The sequence below is a fragment of the Melanerpes formicivorus genome, unplaced genomic scaffold (assembly GCF_026170545.1).
Source record: "Melanerpes formicivorus ecotype bairdi unplaced genomic scaffold, bMelFor1.0.p_v2 SCAF_2, whole genome shotgun sequence".
Classification (NCBI taxonomy): domain Eukaryota; kingdom Metazoa; phylum Chordata; class Aves; order Piciformes; family Picidae; genus Melanerpes; species Melanerpes formicivorus.
Window position 1 is genome coordinate 41,553,461 of NW_027142354.1, and position 15,436 is coordinate 41,568,896.

At 50.3% G+C, this 15,436-nt stretch overlaps 2 protein-coding genes across 4 annotated transcripts in view; one reads left to right on the forward strand and one right to left on the reverse strand.

The window, feature by feature from the left end:
* SEPTIN8 (septin 8) overlaps positions 1-8,228 on the forward strand; it is a 63,978-nt gene extending 55,750 nt beyond the window's left edge. For 2 of the 3 annotated variants that reach the window (XM_068157920.1, XM_068157911.1), the window contains one exon: positions 5,437-8,228. In XM_068157920.1, the coding sequence (XP_068014021.1) occupies positions 5,437-5,602 (166 nt within the window). In that variant the 3' untranslated portion in view covers positions 5,603-8,228. The remainder of the gene's footprint in view (positions 1-5,436) is intronic. The other variant, XM_068157906.1, reaches the window with a different exon arrangement.
* An 889-nt stretch (positions 8,229-9,117) lies between these two features.
* CCNI2 (cyclin I family member 2) lies at positions 9,118-14,076 on the reverse strand. The gene is made up of 5 exons (XM_068148444.1): positions 13,917-14,076; positions 12,789-12,938; positions 10,900-11,034; positions 9,299-9,373; positions 9,118-9,138 (listed from the first exon to the last, which is right to left on the reverse strand). Exons 2-5 carry the CDS (start codon positions 12,900-12,902, stop codon positions 9,118-9,120), a joined length of 345 nt encoding a protein of 114 aa, XP_068004545.1. The 5' UTR covers positions 12,903-12,938; positions 13,917-14,076.
* Between the last annotated feature and the right edge of the window lie 1,360 nt (positions 14,077-15,436).

Genomic DNA, 15,436 nt, shown 5'->3' on the forward strand with positions numbered 1-15,436 from the left:
AATTGTTTGGGTTGGAAGAGACCTTTGAGATCATGCAGTCCAACCATTAACCCAGCACTGCCAGGGCACCACTAAACCATGGCCCTCAGCATCTGCAACAGCTTTGAAACTCCCCCAGGGATGTAGACTCCACCACTGCCCTGGGCAGCCTGATCCAGGCCTTGACACAACCCTTGTGGGGGAAGAAATTGTTCCTCAAGTCCGACTCGAACCTTCCCTGGCACAACCTGAGGCTGTTTCCTCATGCCTGCCTTGGTTCCAATCTTGTCCTCTATTAACAGCCTCAGACTCTGGTCTGCAGTAAGGAGAGGGTTTGTGCACCTCTTATCAGTGCTCTTTCCATCCCAGAATGGTCCTGCTGCACCAGCAGCTTCTCCCTGTGGCTTGCAGCCTGCTCTTGAGAGCAGGAGGCTCTGTTCTTAACGATGGTGCTGGGAACACAAAGGTAAGTGGCACTTTGAACCTGCTGAGGCCCAGCCACCAGTGTGCTGGATCCTTTTATCATCACTTCAGCACTGGAGGGACCTGTGCTGCCAGAGGGGAGCAGCAGTACAGCCTGGGGCACCAGGCTCCCGGTTCACTGTTCCCAGCATGGGAGCACAAGACCTTGGTGAGCCTTTCATCAGCACTGGCTTCATCTTTTATAGTCAGCCCCCTGTTAATGTGTGCTTTAGAGATCAGATGATCTGCAGAGGCTTGGAAAAGCAGCTCCAGGCATGGGCTTTGAGGTGTCATCCATCAAGAAACTCTGTAGAGAGGCTCAAAGCTGGGGGGAAAAGCCATGAGCTGTAGTTGTTGTGGTGTGAAGTGTGGTAATCACTGTGTAGAATTTTTCTGCTGGGTTCTACTGGTTAACACAGCTGGAGGAAATGCTTGAAGTGGGACAAAGGGATGGGAGAGAAGCAGAAGACAAGGGATGGGGAGGAAAGCAGAAGCCAGGGGATGGGAGGAAAGAAGTAGAATCAAAGGGATAGGAGGCAGAAGGAAAGGGATAGGAGGAAAAACAGAAGGAAAGGGATGGGAAGAAAAGCAGAAGCAAAGGGATAGGATGGAGGAAAAGCAGAAGCAAAGGGATAGGAGGGAGGAAAAGCAGAAGTAAAAGGATAGGAGGTAGGGAAAGCAGAAGCAAAGGGATGGGAGGAAAGAAGTAGAATCAAAGGGATAGGAGGCAAAAGCAGAAGGAAAGGGATGGGAAGGAAAGCAGAAGCAAAGAGATAGGAGGGAGGAAAAACAGAAGCAAAGGGATGAGAGGAAAGAAGCAGCCACCCTCCCCAGCTTCCTGCAAGGAGCTCTGTGGGCATCAGCTTTGGGCTGGCCTCAGAGAGCACACTGAACACAGAGACTCAGCTTGCATTTTATTAATGAAAGCTACAAAAGACAACTTGCCTCCCTCAGGAAGTCAGGCTGGCAGGTCCCAGTGTGCTGCAAAAGGAAGGTGCAGTGCTGGGCAGAGCCTTTCCACGGCATGAAGAGCCATGCCTGTGGTACCCAGGCAGGAGGAACAAGTACCACACCCCAAGCATGCTCCTTCCTGACCCCTGGCTGTGTGGGCACCTCATGAACCTCCTCTGGTCTGAGGGTGGGTGCAGCACAGCAGTCACAGCGTGTGGCACTTGCCCTATGGGACCTCTTTTGGCTTAACTGCTGGTTCAGGTCCCATATGCTCACAGGTGTCACTTCTCTGGGTCTCTGACACTCAGTGTTTCTTTCTGGAGCATCTGGGCACAGCTTTCTCTGTGTTTGAGAGATGAAAGTGTGGCACACAGAGCTCACTGTTCTCAGTGCCAGTGCAACACTTCAGGAGCATTTGCTGTTGACAGAGCTGCTCAGGACACCAGTCCTGCACAGCTCTCTGTTCAGGGATTCCCCTCCTACAAGGTAAGGTGGTGAGCATGGGGGAAGGTGGCCAGAAACTTTCTTCCTGCACTGTTACAGGGGTCTCCTTGCTCCTGTCTCATCCCTGTGCCCAATTTATTTGTCCCAGGTCACTATGTGACACCTGCTCAGTGCTGAGCCTGTGAAACTCTTCCCTGTCCTGTGACAGGACCTGCAGGTGTGGTGGTGTTACTCATCTGCTGTCTGGATGGTGCCCTCAGACTGGGGTAAAAATCACCTACAAGCCTGGCCACCCCCCTAAGGACACACTGATGTTAAGAGACTTAGCAAGTCTGGCTTTTAAAAGTGCACCAGAGATTTAGGCTGAGCTTTGTAGCTTGGAGAACTGCTTTGCTGTGAGGCTGAGCAGTTAATAACAACTGATGTGGTGGGGGGGAATCAATTAAAGGCATTTTGCATTGTCTAGCCTGGTAAGAGACAGTAAGTGAACTCCCCCAGGATGGCAAATGCTGGTTGGTGAGGGTCCAAGGCCATGCTGATGGCAGACAAAGATTCCCCAGCTTGTAGGAACTGGGATTGGGTCTTTAATGGCTTAACCAGGGAGGAGCACAGACCTTAGACCCCTGGATTCTAGGTTAAGGCTTTAAGTGGAGGCTTGATTCTCAGTCTTCTTCCTATGAAATCAAACCCTTGGCTCCACCTGAGAGCTGCTCTGCCAGAGCTCCCCCTTCCCCAAAAGCAGCTCCTGCCCCCTCTCCCATGGGGCAATTCAGATCAGCTCTAGTAGGAGACTAGAGTGGGCTGGTGAGAGACTGTCCCACTCCATCACAGCTACTGAAAACATAAACTCTCCAGACATTTGGTCCTTTCTGGTGCATTTTGTGTCCTTCTGCCAACTTGATCCCTGAGGTGGAGGGTTGTGACCAAGCCCCTCCTCTTCCCAGCTCTCTGTGGTGTTCAAAACTGGGGGTGGGGGATTGGGGGGGAGGGGGTAGCAGAGGCTGCTGAGGAAGGCCATCAAAAATGGAAAGGTTTTGTCATGATCCCCTGAAAACACAGCAGCACTTCTGCTCTTTTCTCTTGGCTGTTCCATGCCCACGAGTTTCCTAGCCTCTCTCAGGTGGCTGTAAAGGAGGACAAGGGGAGCTGCCTTCTCCAGCCCTCAGCTGAGGGCATGATCCCCCTGTGCTCACCCTCCCAGCACCCCCTGCCCCCTCCTCACTGCAGAGGCGTCTGAACCCATCGTAGAATTCCTCCATCTCCATGAGGGCACCAGGAACGGGGGCTGGACGGGGAGTGAAAGGTGCTAAAGCTGCCTGGGTAACAGTGAGCCTCCACCTCCCCTGGAGGGAATCCCTCGCTCCAGAAGGGTTGGGGTGGGGTGGCCCTGGCTTGGGGTGGCCCTGGGTGCCTTGGCTGAGGGGGTAGAAAATGTAAACAGCGTTGGCTGGCTGCATGCACGTTAGCTCCTGGGCCACCAGCTCCTTGCAGTAGATGAATTCAGTGCTGTCCACCTGCAAGGGAAGGTGCAGAGCTTGCTCAGTTCATGGTAAGTTGCTCTCACTTCTGGCCACTGCTCCTGTAAGTGTCATTAGGGGGAGGGCAGGGACAGGCTGTACTGGATGCCTCAGTAGATGTGCCAGCAATATGTGTTGGCCTGGATGTAAGGAGCTCCTGAACTGCCACACAGAAGGTGGGTGAGCACTCATAGAACCACAGAATGGTAGGGGTTGGAAGGGACCTCTGAAGGTCAAGTCCAACCCCCCTGCCAAAGCAGGATCACCTGGGGCAGGTCACACAGGAATGCATCCAGGCAGGCTTTGGAAGTTTCCTTAGAAGGAGACTCCACAACCTCTCTGGGCAGCCTGCTCCAGGGCTCCAGCACCCTCACAGAAAGAAGTTTTTCTTCATGTTGAGGTAGAACCTCCTGGGTTCCTGTTTGTGACCATTAGCCCTCCCCCTATCATAGGACACCACTGAAAAGAGCCTGGCCCCTTCTTCTTGCCCCCACCCTTAGATATTTTACAGATAGTGGTAAATATTGATCAGATCCCCTCTCAGGCTGCTCTTCTCCAAGCTGAACAGCCCCAGGTCTCTCAGCCTCTCCTCAGCAGATGTTCCAGTCCCTTCATCATCCTTGTAGCCTCTGTTGGACACACTCTAGTAGATCCCTGTCCTTTGTGAACATTTAGGAGGTGGCAACAAGTAGGAGGGACAGCAGGAGGTGAGGCTATTTCAGACAGATTCAAGACCACAAAATGGGTTGATGGTAAGGTGGCAGCTTGGGTCTTCAGCCTTCTAGGTGTGTTCTCTTGAAGAGCATGTGTTTCACGATTTAAAAGTCCAGCAGAGCTTGGTGGATCATCAGAAACCAAACTGATTAGATATTAAAAACCATAGGTGTCCAGTAGGAGGCTGGAGCTGCAGCAAGCAGGTTTTAAAGGTGCTCTCAGACACTCCCATCATGGGATTGTATCAGGACTCAGGGAATGGCTTGAGTTGGAAGGGACCTTAAAGATCCTTTAATTCCAACCCTCCTGCCATGGGCAGGGACACCTCTTACTAGACCAGGTAGAATCTCTCCTTGCTGAGGAAGCAGGGGTCTATCTGTGGCCAAGCAGGGTAGGTTTAGACTGGAGATTAGGAAGAAATAATTTGGGGTGAGGGTGGGGAGACACTGGAACAGATTGCCCAGGGATGTCATGGCTGCCCCTTCCCTAGAGCTGTTCAAGGTCAGGTTGGATGAAGCCTTGAGCAGCCTGGGTTAGTGGAAGGTATCCATGACCATGGCAGGGGGGTTGGAACTGGATGATCTTTAAGGTCCCTGCCAACCCAAACCATAACCAAATCAATTTGGAAACCTCATTTCCCTGCCAAAGAGAGGGCCCTCTTCCCAGTGCCAGCCCTCTTCCCAGTGCCAGCCCTCTTCCCAGTCACAGCCCTCTTCCCAGTCACAGCCCTCTTCCCAATGCCAATCCTCTTTCCAGTTGCAACCCTCTTCCCAGTGCCAGCCCTCTTCCCAGTGCCAATCCTCTTCCCAGTGGCAGCCCTCTTCCCAGCCCTCTTCCCAGTGCCAGCCCTCTTCCCAGTGCCAGCCCTCTTCCCAGTGCCAATCCTCTTCCCAGTGCCAGTCCTCTTCCCAGTGCCAGCCCTCTTCCCAGTGCCAATCCTCTTCCCAGTGGCAGCCCTCTTTCCAGTGCCAATCCTCTTCCCAGTGGCAGCCCTCTTCCCAGTGCCAGCCCTCTTCCCAGTGCCAGCCCTCTTCCCAGTGCCAATCCTCTTCCCAGTGCCAATCCTCTTCCCAGTCACAGCCCTCTTCCCAGTCGCAGCCCTCTTCCCAGTCGCAGCCCTCTTCCCAGTGCCAATCCTCTTCCCAGTGCCAATCCTCTTCCCAGTGCCAGCCCTTCACTGCAGGTTTATTCCCTCACTTTAGCAGTAGCAAGGTCTGCTCTGAGGCAGAACCTGGGCAGCTGCTCCTCAGCAGGCTGCTGAAGTGCAGTGTTGGTTGTAACCAGACATGTGCTTCCTTAACGCCTCGGTGTCCTGGCCTCAGCCCTCGTGACCCAAGGCCCTGTTGATCCCTACCTGTGCTTTCTTTAGCAGATCAGTAATAACAGCAAGCCAGCCAGGAGTCTGCCTCTCCAGCTCTAAGGTGATGATCACCAAAGCCAGTGTGGAGCCCTTAAACTGCACTAGTTGGTGGCAGGCCATACAGTGCTGTAGCTGTTTGGTCAAGAACGCGACGTGGCGAGAAGGATTCCTCTGAGGCAGCCCTTGCAGTAGATGGGGCCAGTTGGACATCATCATGGCATGGAACTGGAGAGAAGATAAAGTATATATATATATATATATATAAAAATATAAATATATATATAAAAAGAAGCAGAGGTCAGTGAACTTTGTATGTTTCCCTATGTCCCCAACCAGAAGTACAGACTTCATTTCATCTCCTCTCAGGAGACCTAAAAGGTTTCCTCCCTTTCTCCCCTTTTATTTTGTGTTTTGTGTTTGTACTTGCCAGCCACTGAACTGGATTTTGGGGCTGGGGGAGTGGTTTGGGCTTGGGTTGGGGTTTATTTTTTGAGCTTATGAATGTACAAGGTCTGTGTTTCCTAACAACTTCTGCAGTTTCTACATCACCCAGCTTGCTGTCCAGGAGAAATCGATTCAGGCCAGCAGATATGAGTAGAGTGAAACCAGGAGTCATGACTGCACTCTGAATTTCCTGAGGAAACAAGCACCTAAGCCAGGCAGTTTTCACAATCAGCAGCCTAAGATGGCGAAATTGCACATAACATTCAAACAAACAAAGGGATCCCAGGATGGATTTGTACCACCTGATTTTTTGCCTTACTAGCACATGGTCGTTTCTTGAAGACAAATTCAAATCATTTCTATCAAGTATTATTTAGCAACCACAACATGAGGTGTCCCTGCCCATGGCAGGGGGGGGGGGGGGGTTGGAATTAGATGATCCTTGAGGTCCCTTCCAGCCCTGACAACCCTGTGATTCTCTGAACTAAGTGCCAGGTCAGGGTTGTCTAAAGCGAGGAGGAACAATCAGCAGGACGAGAAGGAAAATGGTTTAAGAATCAAAACCACTAAACCAACTAAAGCTGTGTGTGTGTGAAATGTAGCAAAACTCTGACAGCTTTCTCTGTACAGTATTCATAGACTGGAGATAGGTAGAAATATTTTTGCAAGTGTGTATTTCAATAAAAGCAACACAGAGTGGTGAGTTAGGGGAATCTTTTTGATGTCCATTTTTGGTTTCCCCTGAACAGGGGGAGTAAATTCTCTTTATTTTTGAGCAAGATGAAAGGTTTTAAATAGTAGAAAGTGTTAAAAGTCCATTTACAAGGCAATCACTGCAAGATCCTTTCAAGTGCAGGTGGGTTGGAAGAGGTTGGTTGGAACTCAGCTGCACAGAGTTGTGCAGTATGGGAATCTTTTTAATGGCCACTTTAGCTCTCCTCTGAAAATGGGGAGGAAATGCTTTTCTATTTGTGAGTAGGATGAAAGGTTTTAAATAGTAGAAGATGTTAAAAATCCATTTACAAAGCAATCACTGTAAGATCCTTTAAAGTGCAGATGGGTTGGAAGAGGTTGTTTGGAACTCAGCTGCATAGAGTTGTGCAGTATGGGACTCTTTTTGCATGTCCACTGTAGTTCTCTAAAGTTGGGAGCACAGTTTGGTTTTGAGCAAAACCAAAGGATTTAAATAGCAGAAAGAATAAAAAACAAACTAAATTGACCACTGTAAGATTCCTTAAAGTGAGGATGGTTGGAAGAGGTTGTTTGGAACTCAACTGCATAGAGTTGTGCAGTATGGGACTCTTTTTGCATGTCCACTTTAGTTCTCTAAAGATGGGAGCACAGTTTGGTTTTGAGCAAACCCAAAGGATTTAAATAGTAGAAAGAATTAAGAATTAATTAAATTGACCACTGAAAGAGTCTTTAAAGTGACGATGGGTTGGAAGAGGTTGTTTGGAACTCAGCTGCATAGAGTTGTGCAGTATGAGAATCTTTTGCATGTCCACTTTAGTTCTCTAAAGTTGGGAGCACATTTTGGTTTTGAGCAAAACCAAAGGATTTAAATAGGAGAGAGAATTAAAAACAAACTAAATTGACCACTGTATGATTCGTTAAAATGAGGATGGTTGGAAGAGGTTGTTTGGAATTCAACTGCATAGAGTTGTGCAGTATGGGAATCTTTTGCATGTCCACTTTAGTTCTCTAAAGTTGGGAGCACAGTTTGGTTTTGAGCAAACCCAAAGGATTTAAATAGTAGAAAGAATTCAAAATGAATTAAATTGGCCACTGTAAGAGTCTTTAATGTGCATATGGGTTGGAAGAGGATGTTTGGGCAGGGCTGTTTGGAACTCAGCTGCGTAGAGTCGTGCTGTATGGGACTCTTTTTAATGTCCGCTTCAGTTCTCTGAAGATGGGAGTAAATTCTTCTTATTTTTGAGCAAAATGACTGGTTTTCAATAGTAGAACATTTTAAAAGTCAGTTTAAAAAGAAGTTCCTGTAAGATTCTGTAAATTGCAGATAGGTTAGAAGAGGCTGTTTGGGAAGGATGTGTGTGTGTCGGGTGTGTGTGTGTGTGTGTGTGTGCGCATCTGTGTTTTCTAGTCTGATTTGATAAGGAGCTGTTTCTTTAAAGAGAAGTAAATCCACAACAAAGTAGTGCTTACAATGTTTAGGAAATCCATTGGTGTTGCTGTGTAAAGATCCCAGTGAAGCTTATCTAGTATAATTCTTTCCATTCTCAAGATCTCAGCTGGAGAGCATTTACAGCCACTCTGCACTGCGAGCATCTCCACCGATGGCATTGCCTGTAACAAACCCACCATAAATCACAGAAAATAATAAAGCAGCCAACATCCTACCCACTGCTCTCTGTCTTTCTCTGTGCTCTGAAGGTATCTGACATGGTTATTCACATCCCAGGTGCTAAGCAGAATGCAGGAGACCTCTTTCCAAGGTAACTCCCATCCCAAGTGAGGGCTTGTCCATGCTCTCCTCAGAGCAGCTGGCTGTGAACCCAGCCCAAGGCAAGAATGGTGCTGGCTCACCACAGACCTCCTGGGCCACCATCAGCCTCCTGCATGCTGCCATGTTCCCTGCTAGCAGTCTTAGCAGTTCTGCTCCTCTGACAAGGAGGAGGCTTCCTGTGGGCCTGTTTTACAGGACCTTCTGTGGTCGTCCTGCTTCCTGTGGTCCTTGACTCAGCTTCTTTTTAGCAGAGAGGAACAGAAGAATAACCACAGCATGATGCACCCTGAGAAAGGCTGTGAAAAGCATTTCACTGCAGCAGAGGCTGCTCAGGGACAGGTCTGTCTGACTCCAGCTAGCTTGCCTGTTCCTTTTCAAACCAGGATGAAGGGAAGAGGAGAACTGCCATCTGAAATGCTCTTGGTTCATGTTTGTAGCTGTCTGAAGAGGTCTGTCAGTGCATTTCTGCCACAAGAGGTTATGCTGTGTGATCTCACATGAGTAGTTGCTGATTTGATGTGCTCGCCTTGAGGTGCAGACCTGAGTCATTTCCTCACCAGGTTCAGAAACCAGTTTGGACTGCCATCAAACTCCTCTGAAGGACTTCTGCTCTGTCTCACCTGCCTTACCCTCCCAGGAGCTATCACAACAGAATTGCAGCACACAGATGCTGTGCATCTTGAGTAACCCCCAGACTAAGCTTTCCTGCTGTCCTGATGAGAGCCTGGAGGGCAGGAGTAGGGAAACCCCTTTCATTACACAAGCAAATCAACACAAGTCCTTCAGCCATAAAGATCACAAATCTGCCAAAGATAAGACTGAACATGTGATTGTCACCCCTAAAGGACTACTTGGGGTAAACAAGCTAAACTGTCCCCATAATAGTTGTTGAAAGACCTGGAAACATGAACAATCTGAATGCAGGAGATGGGTTTAGTATGTTTGAAATTAGAGCATACAGACCTCATCTTCTTCACTGGTTTTTGCTGCAAGGACAAGGCAGGAAATTGCAATGCACTGAAGATATTTTAACTGGGCCTGAAGGGAGAAAGATGAAAAGAGTGAGTAAAGAAGATAACACTGGGGGGGGGGAGGGGTAGGGGGGAGAGTTGGGGGGATAATAATTGTCATTCCATGACAGATGTACAAGTTTCATTTCAGTTCCATTCATTGGAAGCTGGAAATAGGAATCCAAAGCCAAACAAAAGAAATCCTCTTCTTGGTGCAATTTGCATTCAGGTATCCCCCAGTTTTTAGCCTGCAGTGGCACAGTATTTATAAAGCAATGGGATTGCTCTTAGATGAGCATTGTTAATTAACATGCTGTTGCTAAATGCCACCATTCATCTAACCCAGAACTGAGAGCTGCAAGGTTCAGTTCCATGCAGAACTTTTGCTGTGGCTTCACAGGCAGGGAAAGCTGGACCCCCAGTTTGGGTTCAGACAGTGGTTTCAAAGTGAAACTGTTCAATGTGATAATACAAATGTTCTCTTTTCTGCAGAGCAGATGAGAAAGAGTTCTTTGTGCTTAGCACAGCATCTGGACTACAAGTCACACAAACCCTTCTGCTGAGGACTGTGGATCAGTGGAGCCTCATCAAACACTCCAGTTCTTGTGTAGATATTTATATATGGATGTGCTTTAATGCCTTCCCCAGCACTGACACTGCCTGCTCCCTAAAGTCATAAGGCTGAAAGATGGGATGGGTGCCATTCAGAGGCACCTGGACAGGCTGGAGAAGTGGGTTGAGGAGAATTTCATGAGGTTCAATAAGGCAAAGTGCAAGGTCCTGCACCTAGGTTGAGGCAAGCCCCATTATCAGTCCAGGCTGGGGGATATAGAGACTGGGGGCAGCCCTATAGGAAAGGACTTGGAAGTGCTGGTGGATGAGAAGCTGGACAGGAGCTGGCAATGGGCACTTGCAGCCCAGAGGGGCAATGGCAGCCTGGGCTGCATCAAAAGCAGTGTGGCCAGAGAGTGGATTCTGCTCCTCTGCTCTGATCTCCTGAGACCTCACCTTGGGTGCTCTGTACAGCTATGGGGCTCCCAACACAAGAGAGACATAGATCTGCTGGAGAGGGCCCAGAGGAGGGCCACAAAGATGATCAGAGGGATCTCCTATGATCAGAGCACCTCTCCTATGAAAACAGGATGAGGGAGATGGGGCTGTTCAGCCTAGGGAAGAGAAGGCTCCAGGGAGACCTTAGAGCTGCATTTCAATATCTGAAGGTGACCTACAGTAAGGCTGGGGAGGGACTGTTTAGAAGGGCCTGTGGGGATAGGACAAGGACAATGGTTTGAAACTGGAGCAGGGTGGACTTAGATTGGACAGCAGGAGGAAGTTCTTCACAGTGAAGGTGGTGAAATACTGGAACAGGTTGCCCAGAGATGTGGTTGAGGCCCTGTCCCTGGAGACATACAAGATGAGACTTGATGTGACCCTGGTCAGCCTGATTTAGTTGTTGCTGACTTCAGGGGGGTTGGACAGACCTGGTGCCTGCTTTGTGTATAAAGTGATTCCTTACTCCTTACAGGCAGGAGTAAGCTGAGGGAGGGTCTCTACCTTCACTGATGCCAGTATCCGGTTGAAGATGCTGGTTGCTAAGGCAAACGTCTCAGGGTGAAACTGGAACTGGGAGCTTGTTTCTGCAATCCAGAGCACTGCTTTCTTGTAGCACCACAGAGAGATGTCCATGCCCTGAGGGGAAGAGACAGCTGGAAGTAAAACACACTTAGTGCTTTGATGGTTTTGTTAAGGTATCTCCAAAGGAAGGCTGGAATTCTAAGGGCTCTAATGAATGTTTTGGATGGCTGGAGGCTTCAGATGGAGAAAGTCCTCAGCTGTGCCTACAGAGTGAGGGCAAGGGCACATTTTGGAGCAGTTTGCAGCACTCCTTTGTGTTGCCCACCCAGCCAGGCTCTAGCTATGCTTACAAGGGTCTGGTATTGGAACAGGCTGCCCAGGGCGGTGGTGGAGTCACCATCCCGGGAGGTGGTCAAGAAGCGTTTGGCCATGGCACTTTGGGATGTGGTTTAATGGGCATGGTGGTGTTGGGTTGAAGGCTGGACTGGACGATCTTAGAGGTCTTTTCCACCCTTAATGCTTTTATAATTCTATGATTCTTTAAGAAAGAGCAAAGCCACATTGTGCCTTGGGGGATGTCCCTCCCTGGGCAGCCTGTTCCAATGCCTGAACACTCTTTCAGGAAAGGAATTGTTCCTGACATCCAACCTAAATATATCCTACTTCATTTGGGTGAGAGGAAAGGCTTCACTCTCTGTCATTCCAGTGCCACTCTGTGCATTCTGCCATGGATTTGATGCACTTCACAGAAGCCACTGAGCCTGTTGCTATTGCACACAGAAGCCATCAAGTGTAGGAGCTTCCTATGGGAGCAGACCAGGTCACTTTAGCAGCCAGAAATGAGGCTGGGTTTCTGTCAGACCTCAGTGAATTTCCTCTTCTCCCATCTGAGTAGATGGGCCCCAAAGATGGGGTTGAGATCAGTTAACTCTACTGACATATTTATAGTTTCATAGTTTCATAGTTTCATTCAGGGTTGGAAGGGACCACAAGGATCATCTAGTTCCAACCCCCCTGCCATGGGCAGGGACACCCCACACTAGATCAGGCTGGACAGAGCCTCATCCAGCCTGCTCTTAAACACCCCCAGGGACGGGGCCTCGACCACCTCCCTGGACAACACATTCCAGGGTTTCACCACTCTCATGGTGAAGAACCTGCTCCTCACATCTAGCCTGAATCTCCCCACCTCCAGCTTCATTCCATTCCCCCTAGTCCTAGCACTACCTGATATCCTGAGAAGTCCTTCCCCAGCCTTCCTGTAGGCCCCCTTCAGATACTGGAAGGCGACAATTAGGTCACCTCGGAGCCTTCTCTTCTTCAGACTGAACATCCCCAACTCCTTCAGTCTGTCCTCACAGGAGAGGTGCTCCAGCCCTCTGATCATCCTTGTGGCCCTTCTCTGGACACCTTCCAGCACCTCCACATCCCTCTTGTAATAGGGGTTCCAGAACTGGACACAGTACTCCAGGTGGGGTCTCACCAGGGCTGAGTAGAGGGGGAGGATCACCTCCCTCGACCTGCTGGCCACACTTCTCCTGATGCAGCCCAGGATCTGATTGGCTTTGTGGGCTGCAAGTGCACACTGAGAGCTCATGTTGAGCTTTTTTTTTTTTTTTTTTTTTTTTTTTTTTTGAGCTTTTTTTTTTTTTTATGGCTGTCTGCTCTTACCTGCTCCACCCCAAAGTGCCTGAGCCCAACCAAACTGCCAAGCATCAGTAAGATGTAAGATGGGGCAAATACTGACCCTTCTCCCCCTCCATTCCTTAGCCTTAATCCATGTGGGATGACTTTGGCTCTCAAGTGGATTAGGTGGCAGGACCAGCACGGCAGAATTCCTTAGGGGTTTCCAAAGAGGGCAAGGCTACCTTCAGGGTGAGATCCTGGAAAATAGGCACTTTCCACATCCTAGCCTCTCTGGCTAAGGCATTTTCCAGGAAGGAGGCAAGTCTGGAGCTCTCTGGAGGTCCAGGGCACTTCATTGCAACTCTTTGAGCCAGTTTCCCTGATGAGAGCCTCTGTCAAAACCAAGACAAATATTTATAAAGCAACATCCCAGCTTTTTGTACCGTGGTTTCCTCTCGTGATGCCCTTCCAACGCTGAGAACCAAATCAGGAGCAGCCCTGTGACTTGTTTACTCGCAGGCAGAGCAATCATTTTGCCCCGAGGGGAAGCTCATGATGAAAGAAAACATGTCAGATGGCTGCACAACAGTGCAGTGGAGCTTTTTTCCTCCTCCTGGGCTGTGGAAGGGCTTGCTTGAGTAACCTTGGGTCGAGCAGCATGTCCTGCTCTCAAGCTGCAGTCTGTTGTCACCCAGTTTCAAGTTCAAGGTTTATTATTTTTTCCCCCTGCAAAAGCTCACAGATGACTGTTCTTAGGAGGTTTACGAATTCCTGGCTAAAAGCTTTCCTTAAAGCAGTTGAACCTTATGCTGGTGCTGCAACAGCCGCACTGCAAATGTCACTCTCCAGACTAAGCATGAAATCATAATGTTAGGTGACAACCAAGCAGTGGGAACATCTCAGCCTGAAACTGAGCAGGAAACAAAATAGGTATTTCTAGGCATAAAATTTCTGCTTTTCTTCATGAAGAGCAGTGGATGTGGGCTTTATATCCACTCAGCTCGCAACATTATCTCCACAGCTCCATGAAACACCCCAAAGTGACATGAATCACCCCAAAGTGACATGAATCCTCTGGGGGAATCCTCTGGGTGGAAGCAGAAGCCACACATGACTGTGGACTTTAGCTGCCACTGGATCCCAACGTGGCTGTTGAGGAATCCCAAACTGGATGTCAGAGGATCCCAGCCTGGATATCAGAGCATCCCAACTTTGATGTCAGAGCATCCAAATCTGGATCTCAGACCATCCCAGCCTGCCTGCCCGGAGCATTGCCACAGAGCTGTGAGATTATCTGTCCGGTGTGATGCACAGAAAAGGCTTTGCTTCTGTAATTAGAGAAGAAGAAAAGGAATTGATTAAAAGCTCACCCTGCAGGGACCGTGACTGGTGACCGACCCCGAGCGGCTCCCGCAACGCCAGCGCCTGGGCTGCGCTTCCCGTCCCGGTCTGCGGTCCGGGGAACCCCGGGAGCAGATGCTGGGTCCCGGAGCAGACCTCCGGGACAGCGGGTAGGCGGTGCTGCCCCGGCACCGGCGATGGGCTGGCCCGGGGGCAGCTGGCCCCGGCCGGCCGCTGCCAGCGGCGGCTGCGCGCAGGAGCCGCCCCGGGGAGGGCGGAGGGAGGCGGGGAGTGGGGGTCAGTCCTGCCGGGCCCCGCCGCCGGGACCGGAGGTGTCTGTGTCACTCCTTCAGTGCTCACAGGCGCTGCTGAGGGTCTCAGGGTTAGGGTGGAACACTCGGTGAGCCGCAAAACAGTCCCCAAGCCGTTTTTCTTGTGTTTTCATGGAGCATGTGGGACATGCTGCGACCAGTGCTGTTTAGTGGCTTCATCAGTGGCAGAGACAGTGGAACGGAGGCACCTCTGTGAGTCTGCACCTGACACTGAGCTCTGTGGTGCAGGTGGAATGTCTGAGGGTTGCAATCCATTTGGAGGGAGGTGGACAAGCTGGAGAACTGGGTCTGTGTGAACCTCGTGTGGTTCCAACAAGGCCAAGGGCAAGATCCTGACACTGCGTCAGGGCATCCCCTGGTATCAGCACAGGCTGGAGGGATGAAGGGCTGGAGAGCAGCCCTGAGGAGGCTTGACTTAGGGGTGCAAAGCTGGACATGAGCTGGCACTGAGCGCTGCCAGCCCAGCCCCAGCCTGTCCTGGGCTGATCTCCAGCAGTGTGGGCAGCAGGGGCAGGGAGGGGACTCTGCCCCTCTGCATTGTTCTGCTGAGACCTCCCCTGCAGTGCTAGGGCCAGCTGTGGAGTCCTCAGCACAGACAGGGACCCGTTGGAGCAGGGCCAGAAGAGCAATGCTGGAAGCCCTCTGCTGTGAGGCCGGGCTGAGAGAGTTGGGGTTGCTCAGCCAGGAGAAGAGAAGGCTCCAGGGAGACCTTTCAGTGGCCTTTCAGTGCCTCAAGGAGCTGATCAGAAAGCTGGGGACAGACTTTTGAGCAGGGCCTGTTGTGATGGGACAAGGGGTGGTGGTTTAAACTAAAAGAGGGATGTTTACACTGGAGAGAAGGAAGACATGTTTGACACTGTCCCAGGTCGCCCAGAGGTGGTAGGTGCCCCATCCCTGGAACCATTCCAGGACAGTGTGGGGCTCTGAGCACCCTGCTCCAGTTGCAGATGTCCCTGCTGACTGCAGGGGACTTGTACTGGATGACCTTGAAAGGTTCCTTCCCACCCAAACCACTCTTGTGATTCTACGATAGGCACTTCTGTGCCTGCCAGGGCTGGGCCCCTTTGCCAGCACCCTTGTTTCACCCCGTGTTTGCCTCCAGCCAAGGGCTCCACCTCTCACAACCACTCACAGCCTGGCTCCTGCTTCTCTTTGTTTTTCTCACACAGTGTTTTGTGTTGGGAGCTGGTTGCAATATTTTATGTTAAATCTTTTCT

Excerpts from the sequence above, each read along its gene's own strand:
- CCNI2 (XM_068148444.1), bottom strand. The coding sequence starts at position 12,902 with ATGAAGTGCCCTGGACCTCCAGAGAGCTCCAGACTTGCCTCCTTCCTG. Across the intron at positions 11,035-12,788 it reads TCCAGGATCTCACCCTGAAG|GGCATGGACATCTCTCTGTG; the intron begins GTAGCCTTGCCC and ends TCTTCCCCTCAG. Across the intron at positions 9,374-10,899 it reads GGATACTGGCATCAGTGAAG|GCCCAGTTAAAATATCTTCA; the intron begins GTAGAGACCCTC and ends TTCTCCCTTCAG.